At 69.6% G+C, this 23,888-nt stretch overlaps 1 protein-coding gene across 3 annotated transcripts in view; it reads left to right on the plus strand.

Moving 5' to 3' along the window:
* The first annotated feature begins 16,619 nt into the window (after positions 1–16,619).
* The window catches only part of TP73 (tumor protein p73), a 36,567-nt gene continuing 29,298 nt past the window's right edge, over positions 16,620–23,888 (plus strand). For 2 of the 3 annotated variants that reach the window (XM_028512943.2, XM_028512941.2), the window contains exons 1-2: positions 16,620–16,720; positions 16,967–17,090. In XM_028512943.2, the coding sequence (XP_028368744.1) occupies positions 16,659–16,720; positions 16,967–17,090 (186 nt within the window). In that variant the 5' untranslated portion in view covers positions 16,620–16,658. Of the gene's footprint in view, positions 16,721–16,966; positions 17,091–22,582; positions 22,869–23,888 lie in introns of those variants that run through there. The other variant, XM_036025219.1, reaches the window with a different exon arrangement.

Genomic DNA, 23,888 nt, shown 5'->3' on the forward strand with positions numbered 1-23,888 from the left:
GGCGGGGCGCGTGCTAGAGGCACGTGATGGTGTTTCTCTCAGACATCGGTGTTTGTTTCTCTTCCTCCCTCCCTTCCCTGCTCTCTGAGAATAAATAAATAAAATCTTCTTCAAAATAAAAATAAACTAAAAGGCGGGAACCAGAGTTGTAAAGCCACGTCCGTTTGTCTGGGGTGTGGGGGCTCCGGAGGTGACGGGGAGGCAGGCCCGGCTGTGGGCACCTGCAGAACCACACGGGTGCTTAGCGCCGTCTTGCAGACCCTCCAGGGACGGCTCTGGGACCAGGGTAGCTGTCCCCAAATTCTGAAGGGTGGCCGCACGGAAAGGCCAGCCTGGTGTGGTGGTTGATGCAATAATGTGGCCGTCAGAATGTGGCAGTCAGAATGCTAGGGTTCACACCCCCTCTTCTCCACTGACTAGGCATGGCTAAATTACCCAGCCTCTCCGAAGCTCAGTTCACCCACCTGCAAGGAAGGGTGGCAGTAGTCCCTGTCCCCCCCCCCGCCCCCCGGAGGGTTGGGAGAACAGTGAACAGGAGGCCGTATCCAAAGTGCTCTTCACACAGCACCCGGCACCTGCAACTCGGGCCCCAGGGTGATGGCGGTCGGTCCTCATTGCTGCTGCTGCTGCGCCGTCTGCAGAGGTGGGAGCCCTTGGTGGGGAGGGGCGGGGGAGGCACAGCTCCCGGTCAGTCCTTGGGGGCTGGAGGGAGGGAGCCTCGGTTTGCTGTTTATCTAGAGTGTGCCCCCCCAACCAAGAACGGGTTCGTCTCACAGAACACGGCCAAACAGCACAACCGAAGCGGAGGTGGACAGGAGACGGAGGGCTTAATGAGGAGAGACACGCACGCGGGACCCGTGGAGGTCCTGCCCACAGCCGAGGGTGGCACCCACCGGAGACGCCGACGCCCAGAGGCACGCGTTTCACGGGTGGGTACGCGGGGGGGCCCCGTCTTCGTCTCGACCGGAGGCAGCTTCCGCTCACCGAGTTCAAGGGGACTTTATCAACCGGATACGGCTGCAGAAGGCCAGGCGCACGCGACGAACTTGGGCCGGCAGAAAGACGGAGACGCCCTGGGAAGTGTGTTCCCGCGCACCAGCCCCCAGAAGGGGGACGGCACGCCCCTCGGGCTCCAAGGCGGGCATTTCTGCAGCATGCCAGGGGCCATCTCAAAGCGCGCCGTTGTCCGACGGCTCGGCCCCTCAGAGGAAGGAGGGGGAAGGGGCTGCGGTGAGTGGACCAGTCACTGGCGACGCTTCTCTCCGGGTGACACGGGCTCGTCCCCCGGCCGGCTTCACCCCTGGACGCCGGACGATCATCTCAGGGGCTACCGGGTCCCGCCCACAAAACACAGAAAACTCGCTCGTAACTAGCAGCACCCATGGGTGTCCAAAAAAACACACACTTTTTGTAAAAGCTCGCCTTCTCCAGTAGGCCACACGGGACAGCTGGGAAATCCCTTCCTCCTGTGAAATGCGGAGGGAGATTGATTCTGACTGACGGGAAAGCCCCCCCAGCTCACTGAGGTTCCGCTTCAGGACCCCCGACACGGGAGCCAGCTCTGAGCGAGACACGCCTGGCGGTCACCAGCCCCCCGTCTGTCCCCCCGCCCCCGTCTACTCTGCGGCCAGTATTCCGCGGCGGGGCAGACAGCCGCTCCGCAGAAGTGCCCAGAGACGCCACCCCGAGTCACACACCCAGAGAAAAGAAGTTCAGCCTCACACGTGTTCACCAGACACCTCCTCTGAGAGCTGACGCGTGGTCGGTGGTAAGCTCAGCCGAATCATCCCCCAGCCCCCGTGATGGTCACAACAGCCCACGGAGGAGAACCTGCAAGCGGACCCAGTTACAGAGGGAGAAACTGAGGCCTCACCAGTTGGCCCAAGTGCACACACCTGGGAAAGGAGAACAGCCCGGACTCAGAGCTGCTGGGGTCCCCTCTCCCCCAGGCGTGGCGTGAACACCAGACACAGTTTGAGACCCCCAGTCCACGGACCATTCCTGGGTGTGGGGGGGGTCTTGGAGACCGTGTAAGCCAGAGGTGTAGAATTCAGGGGTGCCACGCACGTGGATGGGGGAGACGGCACCTTTACCTGTGCACCCCTCAAAGGAAACTTCAGCATTTGCTCCAGCGCCGGCTGCAGGCAACACACCAGCCCGGCGTGCGCCGCTCCCAGTAGGAGTAGCCCGTGCTCACTGCGCATGGCGGGCGCTGCGGGAGCCGCAGGGTCTCGTGGGTGCTGGGCGCCCGCTGGAACCTGTCGGTGCCGAGGCCTGCCGTGGGGCCTCTCGCCGAAGGAGTGGACGCGGAGGCACGTGCGCGGCTACGGCACAAACTCTCCTTTTCCCATGTTACCGCACCTGTTAGCTCCCCGGGGCCGCCCGAACAGGTGGCCGCGAGCAGGGTGGCTCGGGTGGGGTGCGGGGCAGCGCCAGCCTGGGTCTTGGGAGGCGCCCCTGAGAGGGCGGGCCTGGGAGAGGAGAGCGGAAGGAGAGCATGGGAGGCAGGACTCAGCTCAGGCCGAGCGGGGACGTCGTGGGTGGCCACTGCAGAGCCAGGGGCGGGGGACTCCGTGGGCCTCGGGGACGGGATAAGGTTGCCCCAAGACCGAGCCGGGGAAGGGGGCAGCTGGGTCTTGGAGGGGGCCGGGCACGAAGGGGCAGCCCCAACCGCCACTGCTGTCTGCCCTTCGTGTTTGGGGCCTGGGAGCGGGTCCTGCCAGGATGCGTTCCGTGTGCCTCCTCCGATGCACTTGCTTGGAGAGCCAGGCATCCAGGAGCCCCCCACCGCACGCCATCTCCCCCCCACACACAGAGGCACCGAGGCCAGAAGGGGCAGCTGATGTGGCAGGTCAGGTGTCAGCACGGCCGCCCACGCCTCACGCCACCGTGGCCACGGTCAAGTCCCAGGCTCTTCCCTCCGTGGGTGGGGGCCCCTGTGGCCCCTCTCTGGGGAGGCCTGGCCCTTCCCTCAGCGAGTGGCCCTCAGGAGCACAGCTGGCAGCCCGGAGGGCAGCCCCGAGGTGCCCAGGAGGGGCTGGTCCAGCCCCCTCTCCCTCCGGGCAGGAACCAAGATCATGGGCATTGCCAATGCCGGCCCCCAGCCACCAGGGTGCAGGGCCGGCCAGCAGGGCCAGGTGCCCCGCGAGGCCTGTGTCACTCTCGTCCCTCACCTGGGGGAGGTGCCCGTCCTTGCAGTCCCCACCTGGTGCCAGCGGGTGAATCGCCCCCAGAGACTCCCTGTGCTCGTGGGGAGGGGGCTGGGGGCGCTAATTGCTCACCCCCTGCCCCAGGGCCCCGGGCGGCCCCGGGGGCGAGGCAGGTATGCCGGGAAGCCTCTGGCTAATCGGGCGAGTGGCTTCTCCTGGGGAGAGGGACACCTGGGGGTGCTGTGTGCGTCAAAGCAGGCCGGGAAGACACCGCTCTCTGCTGCCGCCGGTTTGCCGGGACTTCCCAGGTGACGCCCTGGGCTGCACTCTCTCCGCCGGGCTGAGACACAGGAGCAACACACACCTGGGGTTTTACTTTCTCGGGCTTCTGGCCTCAGGGCTCACCTGCGCGGTGCCCACCTGCCAGACAGAGGCGGCTCCTGCACATCCCTGGGGGCTGCGTGGGGGCTGGGGCTGTGTGGGGGCGAGCCCGGCAGCCAGGCCCCACGTGGGTCCGGCCCTCCTGTGCGGGACGTGGGGGCGGGGGGGGGGCTGGGAGGGTGTCTGTGGCGGGAGAGAGGTCTCACTTCCTCAGAGAGAGAGGGGGCGGCCCTCCCTAGATGCCTCCGGGCTGCAGGAGGGCCAGGTGTGCCCCGGGCAGGACGCCGATGACGGAAGCAGGTCCCCTCCCTCGCCCTGCCTCCTGCAGGGTGCCAGGGCGGTTCTGCTCCCGGGACGCAGGGGGGAGGGCCGCCGGTCCTGGGCACGTGAGCGGGGAGGACCACCCGGGTCTTCCAGGGGCTGTGACCCACGCCCCCTGCTTCCCGGGGTCGGTCAGCGGTCCAACAGGGGCTGCGGCTCGGGGTCCCCCGCTCCTGCTCCCTCTCGGAGGGAGGCGCGCTCTGGCTGGCTCCGGGGCCTTTGTTTTCGCTCAGGGCCGCCCCTCGCCGGTTGTTTGGCGGCGTCGCGGGAGGCGTGAACCGGTCGTGAGCGCGTCCCCAGGCTCTTCAATTAGAGAACGGGAGGGGGGGGTATCGGCGATCGGGCCGCTGATTGGGTCAACGCGCAAGTGCCGGATTCCGGTGACCAGAGCGACATGGCCGACTGGAGCCGGGCGACGGGGGCCGTGAACCTGCCGACCCAGAGCCGCGGTTCCGGCCCCCATGCCCTAGGTCGGGTCGGCGGCGTCTCGCTGGAGTGCCCCTGGGTTTTCGGTTCTCGGTTCTCGGTTCTGGTTCTCGGTTCTGGTTCTCGGTTCTCGGTTCTCAGTTCTCGGTTCCCGGTTTCCCAGGCGAGGAGCCGTTGGTGAGCGGGCGGGCTGCTCGTCTTCTCCGGGTGAAACTGCACCGTCGTAGGTCCGTCGTAGGTCCGTCGTAGGTCCCGTCGGAAGTCCCGTTGGAGGTCCCGGTGGGTGGCAGGGCCGGAACACATCCAGTACAGCCCGGCCGGGGTCCCTGGGAGCGCGCCCCAGACCCCAAAGTCCCCGCGTCCCTCTCTTTCCTCTGCTGTCTTAGAACTCTGTTCATCTCCTGACAAACCCCCTCTCGGTGGACGTGGGGACAGGGGGGCCTCTCAGGAGGGAGCCGGGGCGGGGGGTAGGGTGTCAGCGGGTGGCGCCTGCTCCTCTCTGCCTGAACCGTTCTGTGCCTGGTGAGACTCGTGCTCTTCCACGACACTCGGCTGACAGAAGTCCACGGTGGCTGAGCGTGACCGAGTGGTGGTGGGGGGGGTGAGGGCAGGGTCAGCAGGAGGCGGGTGCAGACCCGCCCCAGACCTGCCCCTTATTTGTGGGACCTTTTAAAGTCCGGCTTCCAGAGACGAGGGGACATGCCTGTCCTAGAAGGAGAGGCTGGGACAGAGGGTAGCCCAGCCCGGGGCCGCACGGCGGCGAGGCTGATGGGGGGTGGGGTGGGGGCCCTGGGGACTGGACGTGCCCTGCCCCCACCTCAGGGTCCACACTACCCACGGGCCCACCATCCCTTGTCTCAGGCTTTAAAAAAAATATTTTACTAACTTATATTTAGAGAGAGGGGAAGGGAGGGAGAAAGAGAGGGAGAGAAACGTCACTGTGTGGTTCCCTCTTGTGCACTCCCAGACCAGGGACCGAACCTGCAACCCCGGCGTGTGCCCTGACTGGGAATCGAACTGGCGACCCTTTGGTTCTCAGTGTTCAGTCCACTCAGTCCCCTGAGCTACACCAGCCAGGGCTGAATTCAGATTTTTAAACATTATTTGGGGCCCTGGCTGGGTGTCTCCGTTGGCTGGAGCGTCGTCCTGTATACCGAAACGTTGTGGGTTCGATTCCAGGGCTCCCTCCTCCCTTCTCCTCTCTCTCCCTGCCTCCCCCTCTCTCTAACATTCATAAACTTACCGGTGGGGGAGAATTTAAAAAAAATAGTTTTGAAAAGTAACGTAGCTCTGGAATCCTGCATTACACAGCACCCCTAAGGGGTCCGATGGGACCACCCCACCGCCGCTCGCGCCCCCTGTGGGTGGCACTCGGACCTTCGTGTGGAATCAGCCGAGGGCCACGCTGAGCCTTGAGGAAGGGCTTGGTCTCTCTGAGCTTTTCCCACCTCACAATTCAGGTGGGGGGTGAGGAGCTGAGCTGAGGACTCGGGTCATTGGCTCCTCCCCCCCCCCCCCCCCCCAGGCGCCTGCAGCTTCCCAGGCCCTGTTCTGGGGCTCCAGGCCCTCAGCCCCGCCTTCGGTGGCCTCAGGGCCCAGGCAGCCCGAGGGCCAGGCAGGGTGGCCAGCAAGGTCCCCACTGCTGGGGGCTAGGAGCAAGCAGTCACTAAGGGCGTCTTTTTTTTTTTTTTAAGATTTTATTTATTGATTTTTAGAGAGGGAAAGGAGGGAGAAAGAGAGAGAGAGAGAAATGTGTGGTCACTGGGGGTCATGGCCTGCAACCCAGGCATGTGCCCTGACTTGGGAATCGAACCTGCGACACTTTGGTTTGCAGCCCGAGCTCAGTCCCCTGAGCTACGCCAGCCAGGGCTTAAGTGCGTCTTTTGTTCGGGGCCAGGGCTGGGACAGGTCAGGACCACCAAGCTGAATGGGTGGTGCTTGGACCTAAGACGGCAGGGCCACCCAAAACAGGGGCGCAGCACTGGGGAGCAGCCAGAAGGCGGGGCCGAGAGACACCCCAGTGGGCACACCAGAGGCAGCTGATGTTTGGACGGAAGTCGGCCGGCGTTGCCGGGACGTGGTGCAGAAGGCATTTCGTAATGACTGTCAGCCTCGGCCGCACGGTTCGCCGTCCCTATGGGGCGGGGGGCAGCTACCTGCCGCCTGGGCATCGGCAGTCTTATCTCGGAGACGCGGGCACGGCTTTTCTCACGGGGGACGCGGTGGCCGTGCCGTCAGCGCAGACGCTGAAAGCAGCGTCTGGGGCACTGTCGGCCGAGTGGGGGGTGGGGGGGGGTGGGGGTTCACTGTGTCCACGGCGATGGGTCTGCTGTCGGACTGACAGACACGTGGTCAGGGACTGGTCGTTGCTAATGGGGGCTGCTGGTGAATCCCGAGGTGTGGAGGGACAGGGACAGTGGCCCCGGGGTCGGGACAGCGAGGGGCGGGATGGCCCCCCCGGACCCCGCTGTCAGCCAGGAAGGCCTCCCAAGTCACCAGGCAGCAGCAGGGCCCGAGGTGGGCGATGACCCGAGAGCATCTGGGTCACCCTCACGGAGGTCCTTTGAAGACGGAGTGAGGGGGGCAGGGGCAGGGATGTGCTGGTGGGGGTGGGGGGGCAGAGGGTGGAGGAAGGGCCCTCCGGCCGAGGTTTTGGGAGGGGGGGATGCCGGAGGAGGCGGAAACAGTCGCTGTCCTGGAGCGTCCAGACAGAACCGGCCCCGCCCACGCCCCCGGCCGGCCGTGGTCCCCAGCCTCGAGCCTCCCTGGGGACGCCCGGCCTCCAGGGCTGCAGGAGAACAAACGTGTGCTTTCTAAGCCTCTGGCCGAGCGGTCATTTGTCACGGCAGCAACAGGGGACTCGCCGCGCCTGTCTGCCTGGCGCCCCTGCGCTGGCACCCCGTCAGAGACGCCAGGCCTTACCTGAGGGTCGCACCCGGACTTCCCAGCTTAGCCTCGGGCCCTGGCCTGGGAGCAGGGCGCTGGGAACCTCGAGTGTTTGGGGCTGTGTCTCCACCCTCCCAGCCACGGGGCCGGCCTCCAGCCTCGCTGAGCTGGGCCTTCCTCTCTCTCTCGGGGGCCAGGGGAGCGGAGGGCGTGCCAGGAGGCACCCCCACAGGACGCATCAGTCACTTGAAATGGGCAGTGGGGGCCCCTTCTAGAGGGGTGGGCGGTCCCCCCGCCCCCGCCCCGTGCAACCTCATTCCAGGCGTGCGCACACCGGGGCTGCAGGTGGCACAGGCTCTCTGCACACACGTGTCTGCGCGGTGCCCACAGCTGCCACCTGACACTCTCACCTGGAGCAGCCCCGGAGGACAGGCCACTTTCCCCAGGTGACCGCACGACACGGCCTCCCCTGGCCGCCCCCGCCCCGGGGCACCGTGGGGACAGCCCAGGCCTCCTGCCCGCGCCCCCCCGGAAGTGCGTGCCGGTGTGGCACACGTGCGTGTGGGCGGGACACAAACAGCTGAGTGTCAGCTGTTCCCCAGCTGGAGAGACCAGTCCCGGTCCGTGAGAAGCCCTGCGGCCGAGTGACAGAGAAGGACCCGCAGGCCGGAGCCCGGGCCGGGGACAGACTCCCTGCACCCGGCTCTCTCCTCCCCCCACACGTTTGGAAATTTCGGGGTGTGGGGAGGTGCAGAAAAAAGTTTGCAGGCAACGGGGGGGGGCGGGGGGGCAGCAGCTCCAGCCCCAGCTCCCCCGCCACCAGCTCGGTCCCTTCTCGGGGGCAGGGCGTCACTGCCACCCTGGGGGGGGGGGGGCATGGCTCTGGAGCGGGAGCACAGCCAGCCACCAGCCGCGGGCCCCAGGCCACGCTCCGCCCCGCCTGCCCCGGCTCAGCCGGCCACGCGGCTCCAATGTCATCACCTAGGCTACGGGACGCCGCTGCCACCTCCTGCCTGCCCAGCCACGAGCGGCGGCCGCCGGCCTCCCAGCCCCTTCCCTCGGCTCAGACCCTCTCGGCCCCCTCTCCGCCAAGGTAGGCTTGGGGTCGGCCTGGCCCCCCGGTGCCAGGCACCAGCTTGGGGTCCTGCCCTGGTTGGGGCCACGCAGGGTGCAGAGCCCTCTCCCCACGGCCTGCCACCTGGTGCCCCCGGGGCAGTGGCGGCAGACAGCCGGCTGGTGGCCAGGCCAGTGCAGGGAGGCTGTGCTGGCGAGTGTCCCGATGGGACTTGGGCGGGGAAGACCAGCCCCCGCTTCACGGCATGCTGGGGGACCGTCTGCCCCAGGGGGGCTGAGGGGCAGCCCACGGGGTCCTGGGCCGGGTGCCCACTGGGCGGGAGCAGACGGGCTCTGACGCCATGGCCTGCAGCCCTTCGACCCCGCAGAGCTCTCTCCGCTTCCTGCCCGGGTGTCCCAGCAATGTCCAGGCCCGCAGGTCCGGTCTGGGCCAGCCTGGGACCAGCTTTCTCCGCTCCCCTCACCAGCATGGGGCCCAGAGGCGGCCTGGCCCCCTGGCTCCCCCCGGCCGCCTGCGGGGCAGTTGAGTCCTGGACATCAGAGTCCATGCCCCGTGCAATGCACCTGCCAGTGCGGTCCACCCCCGTGGCTGGGCTCCTGAGGCCGGAGACTGCCTGGCCCTCTTGCCGTCCGTGGGAGGGGCTGGTCTGGGGGACTCACCGCGAGGGAGGTGGGGGGTGTGCATGTGTGCAAGCCCGTGTGTGCGGGCACGCTGATGGCTGAGAGAGGGGCGGGGGGGGGGGGGGGGGGCGGGGAACCCGACTGGTGGCCCCTGTCCCTGCCGACGTCCCTCAAGGAGAATGGAGCGCCAGGAGATTGACCCAGAGGTGACCAAATCTCAGACTCGTGCACGGTCCCAGCAGACAGGCAGGTCACCGGGCTCAGTGCCCCGAGTGCGCCCAGAAATCCTGCCGGCAGCTTTTGCCCAGACCGGTCCTGCGTGACACGTGTGGCCTTCCTGACGCTACACGCGAGGCAACAGAGGCCTCACTGAGGGCACCGCAACCTGCGGCTGGTGGGAGGCCCTCACGCGGAGGTGCGCCGGCCGACCTGCATCGCCCGGGAAGGGGGCCTGGGCCAGGATGCGTGCCCCCTCCCCACCCGGTCCGCACCCGGCTCCCCGGGGGTTCCCCAACCTCACCGGGACCCACCGGGGCCTGCCTCACACTCTGGGCCCACCAGGCCCCTGGCGGACCCCCACAGAACCCCACTGCGTCTCCCTGGGAACCCGGCCCTCGGCTGGCTCCCCGTGGCCCCCAGACTCAGAGCCTGCCATGGCCGAGACCTCTGGTGCCCTGGCTCTTCCAGCCGCCTGCCGACCCGAGGGCCATGGGTGCTTCCAGGAGAGCCTCTGGGCAGGGCGGCACGGCCGTGCCCTCCTCCCGGGTGCCTTGGAGGGCTGGCATGGCGAAGACGGAGGGCTCTGGGCTGGGAGCGGCACGGCGGGCTGCTGTAGATTCTAGGTGACATTCTCAGGAAGGCCATCCCAGGGCTGGGGGCTGGGGGCCGGGGGCCGGAGAGAGGGCCGGGGTGAGGCCGCTCTCTGGGCCACTGATGGGTGCTCCTGGAACAAGGGGGGAGCCTGGACCACGGTGGTCTGTGGACCTCAGACGTCACATCAGTGGTTAGCTGACTTCAGAGCAAGGGGGAATGTGATTCGGGGGTCAGACTGAGCGCTGGGAAGAAGCGTGGCCTCCTGGGAGGAGCCCAGAGCACGGGGGGGTCTGCGCAGGGTGGGGACACCTCAGGGTGGGGCGCTCCTTCCGAGGGACGTGAGGTGCCCCAGGGAGGGCGGCCAGGTGAGAGTGACGGGCGGGGAGCAGACCCGCAGGGTGTGGCGGAGGGAGCCACAGGCCTGTCTGGAGAGAGAAGGTTCCAGAGGCGGAGCAGCCCCTCCTGGAGGGCTGCTGGCTCGTGGAGGTGTGACCCCTCGGGCAGAGGGAGGGCCAGGCAGGCGGCCGGAGGAGGCAGATGGAGAGAGAGGTCGGGGTGCCTGGCGGCCAGGAGGGCGGGACAAGGCCCCACCGTGACCTCTGCTCCGAGGTCCCCAAGGCTCCCTCGGCCAAGACAGCTGTTCGCCCCGGGGCCCGTGCCTGCCACCTGCACACGCAGGTCCTGCTTGTCCCCCGACTGCGTGCCCGCCACTCTCGGGCCCCGGGGTTAGGTGGCGGCCGAGCCCTCGGGGACTGGCGTCCAGTGTGGGGAGACGGCAGGAAGCAGGGGTCCGTCCGAGGCCGACAAGGGCTCCCCGAGGGCTTCTCCTGTGGGTGTGCTGGCCCCACCCCTGCTGCCCACGGAGGAGCTGGGGAGGGGGCGGGTTCGGTCGAGCGTCCAGGGGATCCAGGGGCTGGCCCGTGGGTGTCCCCGCGCGGAGCCACAGCTGGTGATTGGGGTGGGGGTGGGTCCTGGGGGCTTCCTGGGCCAGGAGAATGCTTTCTGATTCGGTGCTGGCTGAGACAGAGCAGAGGGTCCCCAGGGTGAGGGACGTGATCCCCCCCCAGTCTGGAGATGTGCTGGGGATGGCAGGGGAGACAGGAGCGGGGAGACGGGCCAGGAGGCTGCCACAGTCAGGGGCCGGGTGTCGAGGGGGCTGGGACTGGGGTGGCCCCCCCTGGTGGGAGCCCAGGGTTCCGGAGCAGTGTGGGTTGTCGGGGGAAGACGGGGGAATCCAGAGCTCGCCACAGGGCCACCCTCCCCGGGGCCGGGCTCCCGCCCCCACAGGAGGAGGGTGCCGGGGCCGGGGGCTCAGACACCGACACCTGCTCGGACGTCCAGCTTCTCTCCCGAGTCTCCCGGCGCCGTGACTGCCCCTCGCCCCGGCCCCGCTTCCTGCCTCCGGAGCTGATCTGAGCCTCCCTCTCCGACACACACACGTGTGCCACCGTCCTTCCGGCCAGGGTCCCAGTCCCGCTCCCCCGGAGCCGGGGTGCCGCTGTGGAAGCCTCGCCCGGGTGGTGCTCTGGCTCCGGGCACTGGGCCATCCACCCTTGACCTGCCCCTGCTCCGCCCCCACTCCGCCCCCTTCCTAGACCTGGGACCCCTCCGACCGGCATCATGCTCCCATTCACCCCAACGCCCTCTTGCCTCTGACCCCACTTTCTTCCACCGCCCAGGGGTCTGGACCTCCACCCACCCGGCCGCTCCTCCTCGGGCCCAGCCCTCGGAGCCTGAGCAGGCTGGCATTACCGTGCCCTGGCGGGCGGCTTGCCCATCACCCACCTTGGCAAGGCCCTGGAGTAGCACGTGGGGTTTCCTGCTGTGATCGGGCGCCGGGTTTCCCCCATTCTGGTCATCGTTCCTGGCGAGACTGGGGACAGGGGGGGCCTCCACACAGGGGCCGGGGCCGGAGCAGCCGCCAGACTTGGCCTCCCTGCCGCCCTGAGGCCGGGGGCCGGTTTATCCCCTTCAGGGGCCTGCCGCCCTGATACTGAGTAACTCTTGGTCAGTTGCAACTCGCTGCTGTTCCCCGAGTTCCCAGCCCGGCCCAGACCAGCGCCCTGCTGGGTGGGTGCACCTCAGGAGACAGACGGGGGCTCAGAATGGGCGAGGACAGCCGTTCAGGGTGCCGCGGTGGCAGATGGGGTGGGGGAGCTATGCGCGCAGAGGGGCAGAGGGGGGAGCTGGGGGCTGTCCGGGCAGCACCCACCTGGGCAGGAGGCCACGGGACAGCCAGCACCGGCATGTGCGGGGCAACCTGCACGTTTGGGGAGCGAGGGCGTGGGGAGGTGGGTGACGGGGAGGTCAGCAGAGGGCAATGTGGACCCCGGATGTGGAGTGGGCATCCATGCTTGAAGGTGTCAAGAAGGGCGGGCGAGGGACTTCCTGGGTGTGGCGCAGCCGTGCAGGTAGGAATGCGGGCTGGGTGGGGGCTCGGCTCCTCGCCCGCCTCCCGGAGAGCCGGCCGGGGGGGGGGGGCAGGGGTCCAGAGTAAGGGTCTCCCTCTCTGCCCAGCCCCGCTGTGTGCTCTTGGGTTGTGAAAAGGGACGAGAGACAGAAGACAGTGGGGGGGGGGGGGGCTTCCCCGGGAGGGTAGGGCCGCCAGCCCTCGGGGGTTAGTGTTTCTTTGTTTCGTTTGGCCGCCCGTTCGCCTCCTCTCTCTACCGGAGAGCTGGCCTGCGGCAGCCACTTCCGGGAGGCCCTGGGGCAGCCCCTGCCGCGTCCCCAAGCCTCTCTGCTCGGCCAAGCGCCTCTCCCGGCAGCGGCTCTAGGAGCCCCTGCAGACCCTGAAGGTTTGTCGAACCCTTGCTTCTTTCCAGAAGGTTGCGGTGCTCACACGGGCGCTAAGCCAACTGTGTGATTAAAATAGAAACTGTTGGGAAACTTCAAGTCCCCTCGACAGGGCCGGCCCAGGTGCCGGAGGGGACTGCCCACCCGCAGCTGGCAGGGGGGAGGAGGCCCTTTGCTTGCTGGAGTCTGGAGCCCAGGGTAAGAGGCCGGGGTCTCTGGCGTCCCGGGAGAGGCTGGAGCCCGGGGTAAGAGGCCAGCAGGATGGGGGGCCGCGGGGCTGGGGGGGTCCTGGGGCCGCCCCGCTCGGCCCCTGTTCTGATGGGCCGGGCCCAGGGAGGAGAGAGGGCAGCTGCATTGGGCACCTCCAGCTGTTTTCGCATTTCCCAGTGGCGCCCCGCCTCAGGGTGGGGAGGCTAAGTTTGTCACTTGCGGCCTGTGCTCGGTGCCCCGCACCCCCGCCCGGCGCAGGGCCCGGGGCGTGGGCTGCCACCAGAGGGTGCTGGGCAGCCTCAGCCACAGCCGCCCTGCCGGGGGCCCTGCGGGGGCCCCGGTCTCTCCCCAGGAGGGCCAGGGCGCAGTCCCGGCCCAGGGTCCTGCCCACCCCGACCCCGATTGGCCAGCCGGGACCGAGGGCGGCCCGGCGCTTCCCCGGGAGAAGGCAGGAAGGGTGGGTCACGGGGGGTGCTGCCCTGCATCCAGGAGGAAGGCCTGGCCCCACCCCATGGGCAAGAGCCACCGCCAACCCTGGGGGCTGCAGAGCCCTCCTGGCAGCAAGGCCGGCTCTGAGCGTCCCCATGGCCTCGGGCTGGGCACCGCCCGGGGAAGATGGCCACCCATCACTGTGGCCATTCGACATGCCCACCCAGGTAGGGGACTTCTGGGCGCCATAGCTGTGGGCCCCTCGAGACGGGGCCACAGGGGTGAGGAGAAGGCCCTGGGGTCCCCTCCTGCGACGATGCCGTTTACCTGCCACCTCGGCTTTGAGGCCACGGGGGTCGCACTGGAAGCAAAGGGAAGCAAGCGGAACTTCTGGCCGGGGCGCAGCGGTTGCAGGGCTCAGAGGACTGGCGCGGGGTTGCCGGGCTGGGTGGGGCCCGCGGGCCTTTTCTCTGCCGGCAGGACGGGCCCGCCCCTCCCAGGAGCCCTCCCGACCACGGCCAGGGGTCCACTGCACAGCGCAGGTGCGGGGGGCTGTCCCCACAGATGGGGTGTCTCTTGGGAGCCCTGGGGAGGGACAGGCACAGTGGACAAAGACACAGGAAGCCCGACACCTTGCCTGTGGGTCACACAGTCGCAGGGGTGCCGGTGGCAGGGGCAGCACTGGGGCCTCCTGGGCCAGAGGGGGGCAGGACAGCGGCTCCCTAGAGGGGCTGTGGCCAGGCCTGGCCTAGACGGAGGAGGGCGGGGTGAGCGGAGGGGGTGGGCCAAGGGCGAGGTGGTCCCCAGCTGAGGCGCCTGGGGACAGGGGAGGACAACAGGGAGGAGGCGTGTGGGGACAGGGCAGGGGCTCCCGGGAGGCCCTGGCTCTGGCTGGGGGGCTGCGGGGACAGGCTCAGAGGGAGGGGCAGAGCTGTGAAGGAGGGCCCTCAGGTCTCCGACCCCCACCTGGAGCTGAGGGGCCCCCGGGGTGGGGCACTGAGCAGCGTGCCCTCCCCGGCCGGTGGCGACCTTGGAAGGCAGATCTATCAGAAGCCGTTGGGCCGGAACTTCCTGTCCGACGCCCTGAGTCACCCCGGGGATCAGTGGAGTGTGAATCCACGTGCCAGCTGGCGCCACGCACCCCAGCCCCGCCGGAGCTCGCGGGGTCCCCGTGGCCGCAGCGGCCAGGCAGGGAGGACCCTCGGGCCGCCGGCCCCAGCACTCCCCCCAAGTGACAAACACGGGCTGGAAACCCCCTGAATTGAAATGGGTTGGAGGCCCCACCCGTGGGACCTGGGGACAGGCCGGGCAGGGTCGGTGATGCGGTGACTCCAGAGTCCTGAGTTTGGGGATAGACTTGGGGGCAGAGGCCACAGGACCTGTGAACACGGAGTCTGCTGACCCCACGGAGCCTGGCCACCCCAGACCATCCCACCCTCACCAAAGCCCCGGAGACCGGTCCCACCTCAGCTCCTGCACCCGCCTGCTGGCTGGCCCGCAGGCGCCCCGCCCCCCGAGCCAGCAGCTGCCAGGCTGTGTGAAATGTGGGACTTCCCCTCCTCCCTCCTGGGCTCTGGGGGGCAGCGGGGGGCCCCAAGTCTGAGGTCTGCAGGGACGTTCTCGGTGCTGGCGGCAGAGGCTGCTGAGAGCCAGGGAGCGGGGACGCGGGCCTGGACTTTTTTAGGCCGGCTGAGTGAGTGCGCGGGGCCCTGGCGTGCGACTCCTCTCGCCGGCGTCACCCCTCTGAGAACCACCTCTGGCGCTCCGCTCCCTCTCTCGGCCGAGCGACATTCCGTCCCGTGGACCTGCCGCGGTTTGCTCCTCCATCCCCGGTGCGCGCCGGGGCTGTTCCCGGTCCTTAGGAACAGTGAGACCAGGATGGGGGATGGGTTGTTGCCGTCCACTCGCGGTGTGACCTTGGTCGAGGTGTTTGCCGTCTCTGGGTTTGGGTGGCCCGTTGGTCAAGTGCAAGGGGTGGGCAGATGTCCCAGGCCCGGCGCCCTGCCCACGCCGAGGGGCTGTCCTGACTGGCTGCTGCTCCCCCGGGGGTCCGGCCGGGCAGTGGGCGAGGCGAGCTTGCTCAGCCCCAGCTGTGCCGCCGCCTTGCTGCCTCGCGAGTCCGCCCCACTCTGGATTGCCCGGGGCCCGGGCCCTGCCCCGCACTCAGCCCCACTGGGCTGTGGACGGCCTGGGCCAGCTTGGGGTGACCGCCCAGCCCAGGTGTGCTCACAGGTGCCGGCCGGCCGGCCCCTCAGGAAAGCCTTTGGGGGTGGTGTGCTGTAGGTTTGTTGGCTTGGGGGGCAGGCGGGACTAAGTCAGTTTCCACTCTGAGAAAACCACTTGGCCGTTTCGGTACATAGAGCTGTGCTGTGTGACCCCGGCAGGCCGCTTAACCTCTCTGAGCCTGCAGGAGAGCTGGTGTGTGGCCAGCCCTGTCTCAGCTGCTCGTCCCAGACCTCCTCGCTTAGCCACGCCTAGGTCCTCGGGCCTCCCCCCACCTGTGCCCGCCCGGTCCTTGTGGTGGCCCTCAGGGCTCTTGCTGTGGTCCAGGGACCGGACGCCCGGCACGTGGCGGCCCTGGGGGCAAGCCGCAGGCCTCCATCAGCGCCTGGCTGCCTGGGGGCAGAGTGACAGGCTGCGGGTGCTCTCTCCCTCCGCCGATGGCTCCGGGCAGGTCCAGGCCTGCCTGCTCGGGCACTGCCAGGCTGTGGCTGGACCGATTCCCACGGCCCTGCGCCAAGGACCGGGAGGCGTTACCTCGGCCTGGGTGGGGGCGGGGGTTTCCTGCCCTCCCACTGTGGGGCCCGGGGCTCCAGTGGAGCCCGGCGGGTGCCCGGTGGCGGAGGCTCTGCTTCGAGGTGGGGCCTGGGCGTGGAAGACCCCGGGAGAGGCACCAGTGGGGACCCCACCCCCCAGGCATCTCCCACGATGGGGGAGCTGCTGGGGATTCTTGGCCTGGGTGGGCTTCCTTGGAGGGCTGGCGCTGCTTTCGTATCCGTGTCTCGGGGTGGCCCCCCTCGGAGGGCAGAGGCCGTCTGCAAAGGGAACAGAGACATGCAGGCCCGGAGCTGGGCTCCTGCCACCCGCGGGCCCGCACGCGCTGCCCCCACACCCTGGGGTGGCGGGCGCCCCCAAGCCTGGCTCCAGACCCAGGCCACACCTGGAGGCGAGTTCGCAGTGCCAGGGACCCTGTGCCTCTGAGCGCCGACGAGACAACGGCCAGACCCCGCCCAGGCAGAGGCCCCGTGGCAGCCCCCCCCCCGCCCCCGAGTGGGGACGCTGCTGTGGCCCCCGCCTTGTGCGCGGCACTCTGAGGCGGCCCTGCGGTCCAGGGCGCCCCCGGCCACGTCGGAAGCCAGGCCCGACCTCCGCAGGGCTGAGCTCCGCCCTCTTGCCTGAACCGGGAGGGGGCGGGTCGTGTCCTCGTGTGTCGCCGGTGGCCCTGCCTGCCCGCCCCCGAGGATGCTGGGAGAGGCGCGCACAGGTGTCGTCCCAGAGCACTCCCTGTCCCCCTTTCTCCCCCAGGGCCAGCCGCTCCCCGGGCCCGGTGTGGGCATGATGGCCCGGCCCGCCGCCGCCGACGAGGGCGCCACGTTCGAGAACCTCTGGAGCTGCCTGTGAGTGTGTCCTCGGAGCCGCCTCAGGCCGGCTCGGGCCTTCTCCTGGGGTCACAGGGTCACACCAGCCCCAGGGAGGCGGCACGAGAGGGGAGGAGGTGGGGGGGGTGGGGGTGAGCTAAGGCTGCCAGGGACACGGGTTGAGGACTCCCCGGGGCAGGAGGGGGGGGGCCTGCAGCGGGCGGAGGCTGGTCCTGAGCTCTGGGCTGGACATGCCGGGGCTGACGGCCCGGTCCCCTCCCCCAGGGAGCCGGACAGCACCTACTTCGACCTTCCCCAGCCGGGCCGGGCGAGGAATGAGGAGGTGGGCGGCGCGGAGGCCAGCATGGGTGTCTTCCACCTGCCAGGCATGGCCGACCCGTCTGCCATGGTGAGTGGGGTGCCTCTGGGGAGGACTCGGGGTGGCGGGAGCACACGTGGCCTATCTCGACCCGGGAGCCCGTGGAACTGGGGAGCAAGGTGTCAGCACCCAGCTTCTTCTGTGGGTTGGCCAGCTCATTCCAGGTGCAGAAGAGAAAATGTATCGGTGCACAGGCCAGGGGCGGGGATGGGTTCAGGCACAGCTGGATCCAGGTGTCGGAGTAGTCGCGGGCCTTGCCCTGCCTTCCCCATGGTGGCTCTGCTCCAAGGCAGCCTCCTCCTGTGCTGAGGGGTACAGGGTCCACCAGCACCAGCTCCAGATGGGGCGGGACCCCTCTGGGCCCGTCACCCAGCAGGCTGCCTCTCGTTGGTCTGAACTTGGTCACGTGCCCATCTCTGAGCACCCCTGTGTCTCTGGTGGGCCCGGCTCCCCTGCAACAAGTCAAGATGGGGATGGTTCGGAGGGCACTGGGCCTGTCCCCCCTCCCTAGAGCCCCCCTTCCGGAAATGGGAGCCTCTCCTCCGACACACACCCTTCCGAGGAGCCTTGGGCATCTGGGCTGTGGGGGCTCCAGCTGCGTGGACGAGCCAGGGTGGAGCAGGGCTGGGGGGCGGGCAGGAGGGTCCCCATGTCCTCTGCCTGTGTCTGTCTCGATGCTGGGGTGGCCCAGGGCCTGCCGGCCCCCATGGGGCTGGCAGAGGGGAGCCGCTGGGGCAGGCAGGCCCAGGGCGGGGGTCTGTGCTGCGCAGCAAGCCCCCGAGACGCCCAGTCCTCTGAGGACCCTCAGACTAGACCTGAGGCGTCTGGCCTCCTGGCCCGGCCTCTGGCTTCTGCTCAGGGGCCGTCGCGGGGGAAGGAGCTTGTCCGGGTGGAGCGCCTGCTGTGTGTCCACGTTGCGGGCGAGGAAACCGAGGCAGACACTGGAGGCAAGGACGGGCCTCATGTCGCCCGCGAGCGGGGGGGGGGGGCGTCCTCTCCCTCGGGGGTATTCTCCGTGCTGCCAGCTGCTTCCCAGGGGCCAAGGGTCCTGGCCCTCCCGCCCCCTCCTGGACACGGGCCCCCCGAGGGTTCCCGTTGCTCTCACCTGTGGGTGGGGACGCTGCCAGCCTCGGAGACACCCCGGAGACCTTTCCCTTGCGGGGCCTGTGCTGCCTCTGGACCGGCCCTCGGGGTCGTCCGGTGCCGCCGCCGCCGGGAAACGTCAGTGCGACCGAAGAACAGGGCCACCGCTTGCAGGGCCCGGCGGGCTGGAGCGCGCTCCGCCGCACGGCTTGGTGGGTCTGACCCCTCAGGCCTGGAGGGGACAAGCAGGGCCGCTCGGCGGGCAGTTGTCTGGGTGGCCCCGGGCTGTGGGAAAGGGGACCCGTGGGAGAGGCGGCCTGGCTGTCTCCTGTGCAGCTGGCGGCGTGTGATACTTAAAAAGATTCTGTTTGTGTGTTTTTAAAGAGAGGGGAATGGAGGGAGGAGAGGGAGAGAAACAGCGATGCGTGGTTGTCTCTTGGGCGTCCCCCAGGGTTGTGGGGACCTGGCCCGAAACCTAGGCATGTGCCCTGAGTGGGAATCGGACTGTGACCCTTGGGTTCACAGGCCAGTGCTCAGCCCACTGAGCCACGCCAGCCGGGGCGGGCTGTGTGCGTTGAGGGGTGGAAGTCTTTGCAATGGCTGCCTGGCGATCACGGGCTTAAGGTTGGGTGCTTTCGTTACAGCCAAAGAAGTGAATAATTGTCAGGCGCTCCCCCTGTGTCCCCTCTACGGGACAGGCTATGGGACCGGAGCTGCCACAGGGTCCAGGGTGGGGGAGGGGGCCCCCGAATGCAGCCTCCTGGGAGGTCTGTTCCCAGAGTTCTACAAGACGCTGCCACCCAGCCACCTGGTTCACCACGTGGAGGGCACAGGGGTGGGGGGCGACCCAGGGTCAGGAGGGGTCCTGCCTTTGGGGAGGCAGAGCAGCCAGTGCTAGGTCCCAGCGGGTGGGGTGTGCGCCCCCCACCCCCAGGGTGGAAGCCGGGGGCGGCCACGCCTCTCACCAGCCCTTGAGTAAGGGGGTGGGGCTTTCCACCACTGGGGACAGCAAGGGACACACAGGCCACACGCCACCTGAGTGAGAGTCGGTGACAGAGGCGGGGGAACCACGCTGCCCGCTGCCCCCTGCCCCCTGCCCCCTGCGGGGCCCGCCGTGGGAACATTGCGAGTTTGCCACTCTCACCCCCTCGGGTGGTCCCCGGAGCCAACTCACAGGCTCACCCGGTGGGCGGCTGGGGGCCGTGCCCCAGGGCCTGGCTGCTGCACCCAGGGGCCTGGGCGGGGCGGGGCTCAGGCGGGCACTGTCCTGGGCGGGGGGAGGGGGCGGGGGACACTGGTCCTCTGGTGTGGTGCCTCCACCAGTCTAGCAGCCTCGGGTCACCGCCCCCCTCTGCTCCTTCCCGGTCCCAGCGCACACAGAGGGTGCGGGGCGCAGGTGCTGGGCGAGGCTCTGCCCCGGTCTCCCAGCGGAGACACAGACTCAGGGCTCCTTCTCCCCCTCCCCCCGCTCCTCTGGAGTCCCCTCCCCCCCGGGCTCCTTCCCGCCTCTCCCGGCGCCTTTCTCTGGCAACAGCTGGTGTGGGCAGGTGGGCCACCCAGGGGGCAGGGCTGCGGCCAGCAGGGGCCGCCCACCACCCCTCCTCAGGTGCTAACCGCAAGCTGCTACTATGCAGGACAGCCGTTTGGGAGCTCAGAGATGCCGGCGGTCACCCAGGGCAACCTTCCTGGCCGGGGAGGGGGCATTTCTGGGGCAGCCCCCAGGCAGGGGACGGGTGGGCCGAGGGAAGGAAAGGTGTCCCTGCTCAAGGAGGGTCTGTGGTCCGGGGGAGGGCGGGGGTGGGGCTGGGGGCTGGTGTGGGCTCTGCTCTCTGAGGTCCGATCCAGGCCCCACCCCCGCCGCCCCGGCAGTGAGCTCTTCCTCGGCCAGGCCTTGTGCAAAGGGTCTCTGGGCTCCGCGGGGCAGAGCCCTGGCCGGCCGCCGGGTCACAGAGCCGCCCGCCTGTGGGCGGCCGGGAGGTTACTGTGAGTGCGGAGGAGGCGGAACTCGGGGAATCCCTAGTGAGAGAGGACGAAAGCCGTGGGTGTCGGGGGGCCACGTGGGAGGCCAGCTGGAGCGGGCAGCTGCGAGGAGGCCAGCCCGCCCCTGGGAACCGAGGCCCGGGCTCCCCGTCACCACCCCAGGGGGCCGGGGCTTCGGAGAAATGCAGTGAAGGGGGCGCTGCCCTGGGGGAGCTGGACACCGCGGGTGCCCGGTGACCCTGGGATCCCCGCTGACCCGGCACTGTCCCCTCTGCTCTCACCAGGGCTGCGGGGAGGAGGCCTTTCCGACCTGCCGCCGCCCCCCGCCGGTCCAGAGCGAGGGTGCGGCCAGCCCACCTGGGGCCCAGCCTCGCCCCCTGCCCCTGGCCGGCCTGAGCCCCAGAGCACAGGCAGAGGCCCGGGCCACCCCGCGGAGCCCTGGCTCCCTCCGCCCAGGCGCTTGGCCTCTCCCCGCGCTGCGCTGGTGTGCGAGCCGGCTGCCGCTGCGCAGCAAATCCCCGTGTAAACCAGCAGCTGTTGGTTATCTCACGGTCTCGCGCGTCCGAGACCCTGCGCTGGCTCCCCTCGGTGTCGGCCGGGAGGACTTCCGTCTCCTCCGGGGCTGGCCGCCCCCCGCCGGGCGGCTGCTGGGGAGTCCGGTCCCAACCGCTGTGGGAAGGAGGCCCCTGCTCGCTGTTAGGGGTCGCCCCGGCCGTTTGTCCCGTGAGGCCATCGGGGGGACGTCTGCTGGCCCCTTTGGGGGGCCCACCACGTTGACCGGCTTGTGGCCCAATCCCGGTGCCATCCTCCCCTTCACAGCCCCTGGCGGCGGGGGCGGGGCGCGCGGGGCCGCTGGCCGGGCAGAGCCGTGGAGGCCGCCCCGGGCCCGGCCTCTCCCCGGGCCTCCCCCGTGCCACCGTGCCCGCTCCCGGCGCCTTCCGCCTCCAACTCTTCTTCTTCCTGAGGCTTCCTCCGTCTGCACTCGTGATGCCCACGCAGGGAAGAGGGGCCGGGCGGCTCCTCCCCAGCCCCGCACTCCACGGTGGGAACGGCACCAGCTCTCGGGGGCCCGGGAGTCTGCCCCAGGTTGCGCAGTGCCTGCCCTTTGGGGTGTGGGAGTCGGACCCAGGGCCCGGCCCCCACTCTCCGACCTGGCTCCGCGTCCCCCCGGCCCGCCCGCCCGCCCAGCCAGCGCCACCCCACAGGAAGCTCAGTGAAGGACACGAGGGGCCCCGCCCTGGTCTTCCCGTCGGGGCATCCGGGAGTCCCCACACGCCCACCTGGGCCCCGTGGCTCCCCCTTCCCGAACACCTGTCCCCCCCACGGCCCTCTCTCGTCCTGGGCTGCCTGCAGCTGGTGGACACCTGTGCGCTGTGGGCCCGCAGCTGCGGCCGCCGGGAGTCACAGCAGCGACAGGTGGGGGGCAGTGCCCGGGGGCTCGTCCCATGCCCAGTTCTCTCTCCCACCAGCCCAGATGGGGGAGCGGCCGCTCCCGGCTCCCGGGGAAACGGCAGGCAGTCAGGGCCTCGGCGAGAACAGGCCTGAGGACAAGGGTGTCGACATGTGTTTCCGGCAGCTCACAGGCCTGGAGGCGCTCATTGTGGGGGGAGGGTTGGGGGGGCATCGAGGCTGAGGGCAGAAGCAGCCGTGCTCGGGGGCTGGGGGAGCCGAGGGTGGCCGTCCACCTCCCCAGCAGTGGGGGTGCCTAACAGATGCCCTGCCTGACCCCGTGAGGCCCCTGCACCTTGTGCCGGAGACGGCTCATCACAATGGAAGCTGAGACTCTCCAGGCAGGGCGTGGGGGTGACCGCTTTGAAGCTCCTGCCAGGCGGACCACCACCATAGTGGGACCCCCTGTCCGAGCCAAGGGTTGCACGGCCGGCGCACTGACTTGGGCCCCAGGGGTCCTCCCGCTGGGCCGCCTCCCTCTGTCTCAGAGCAGCAGGGACGAGGCCGGCGGCGGCTGGCAGCCCTGAGTGCGTGGGCTCCGGGTTCTCTCGCTCAGTCGGCTGCCTGGGCCATGCCGGGCCGCTCGTGCCGTTGCCAGGCTCCCTTGGGGTGCGGGGAGGGGCGCACGGTCTCCTCCAGTGTCTCTCCCCTCTGTTCAGCCTTCAGCGGTGGCCCCAGCGGACCACCGGTTTCCCTGGGTAGGCGGGAGATGGCTCCGCCCAGGGCGCCAGGGCCCTGGCACCCGGCTTTCCTTTGGGGTGGCCCGGCCTTGCCTCCTGAGGCCTGGGGGCCCCAGGCTGGCCCCCTTGCGCTTGGGGTGGAGGCCATGGCCCCCGGGGCCTCGGGTGGGCGGCGTCTCAGAGGGTGCGGGTGTGGCTTCGTTGCGGAGCTGGCCCTGGCCGGGCCGGCGCCCCCTCCGGCCGCCTCCTTGGTGCAGTCCAGCGCGGCAGCGGGCAAGCTGGGGCCTGCCTGGGCCCTGATGAATAGTCATGAGGGGCGGGGGTGGGCGCCCGTTTTGTTGTTGGATGCAGGGAGTTGACAGGACTCGGGGAGCGAAGCGAGGAAGATGCCCACGCGCTGCCCGCCGGCCCCGCGCCGGGGGCTCCTGCCCCCCTAGCCTCGGAGCCCCTGTGCCAGGCCCGGCCGCCCGGGCGGCCGCCACTCTGCCCCTGGCCCGCCGGCCGCCCAGACCCATGTCTCGTCCCGCTGTGCGCCAGCCCCCCAGCGCCTGCGGCCCTCCCGGCGCCCACCATGCTGTACGTCAGTGACTCCAGGCAGCAGCAGCAGCTGGTCACGGTAGGTGTGCCGCGCCCAGCCCGCAGGTCCGTGCGGAGACCCGTCTCCATCCTTCTCGGGGGCTTCCACCGCCGTGGAGGCTCAGAGGGGCGTCGTCCTGTGTGCGCTCGGGTCCGGCACCTGCTGCGGGGAGGGGCGCCGCCCTCCGGGGTGAGCAGAGGCTGGCGGCCGGCGCTGAGGGGCTGGGCAGGTCCTGGCGTGGAGGCAGATGCCTGCCCTCCTGGGGTGCCCCAGGGACCAGCACCCCACGGGCTGGGCAGGACCAGCTCTGGGGAGAGGAGGGGTCTGGTCGGAGCCGGGCAGCTGCTTCTTGGCGTAGAGTTCCCAGCCTTCCTCGGCTTGGGGTGGCAGCTCTGTCCCAGGCTTGGGGTCCAAGAGCCGCCCTGCCCAGCCACCCCCTGGGGCCCTGGAGGTCATCCTCTCCCTGGGGCTTGGGCCAGAGGCTGCCACGCCCGTCCCCAGCCAAGAGGACCGTCACCAGGGAATCTGCTCATTTAACCGCCGAGGCCGCAGGGCGTCCCTCTGGCGGAGAGCTGGCGAGGTCGGGGTCCAGGCTCCCGGGGAAGGACCTGCAGCAAGCTGGCCTCACGGAGGAGCAGCCGGCCTGACAGAGGGACAGGAAGGGACTGCCGCTCGCACGTGGCCCCTGGGGCCCGATGTGGCTGGAGCCCCGGGGACCCGAGCTCGTTGCCAGACCTGCCAGGTCCCCGGGGCCAGGCAGGCGCCCGGCTGCTAACTGAGCAGGTGCAGGGCGGGGACCAGCTTCCACCGGGGCCGGTTTCCCCGCCAGGGAGGCGGACAGAGGGGGGCCATTTGTCCCGAGGCCCTGGGGACACGGGAGACTCTGGCGTAACCCCCCCACACCCTAGTGAAATAGGCGCCACAGTGCGAGCTGGGCCAGGCCGCCCAGGGTGGCTGCGAGGGGCCTCGTGGGGCGGGGGAGGGGTGGGGGGGTGGGGACCGGATCCTGGGCCGTGGGGCATCGCCTCCTGCAGGAGCCTCGGACAGCAGAGAGACACT

This window comes from Phyllostomus discolor, chromosome 5 (genome assembly GCF_004126475.2).
Source record: "Phyllostomus discolor isolate MPI-MPIP mPhyDis1 chromosome 5, mPhyDis1.pri.v3, whole genome shotgun sequence".
Taxonomy (NCBI): domain Eukaryota; kingdom Metazoa; phylum Chordata; class Mammalia; order Chiroptera; family Phyllostomidae; genus Phyllostomus; species Phyllostomus discolor.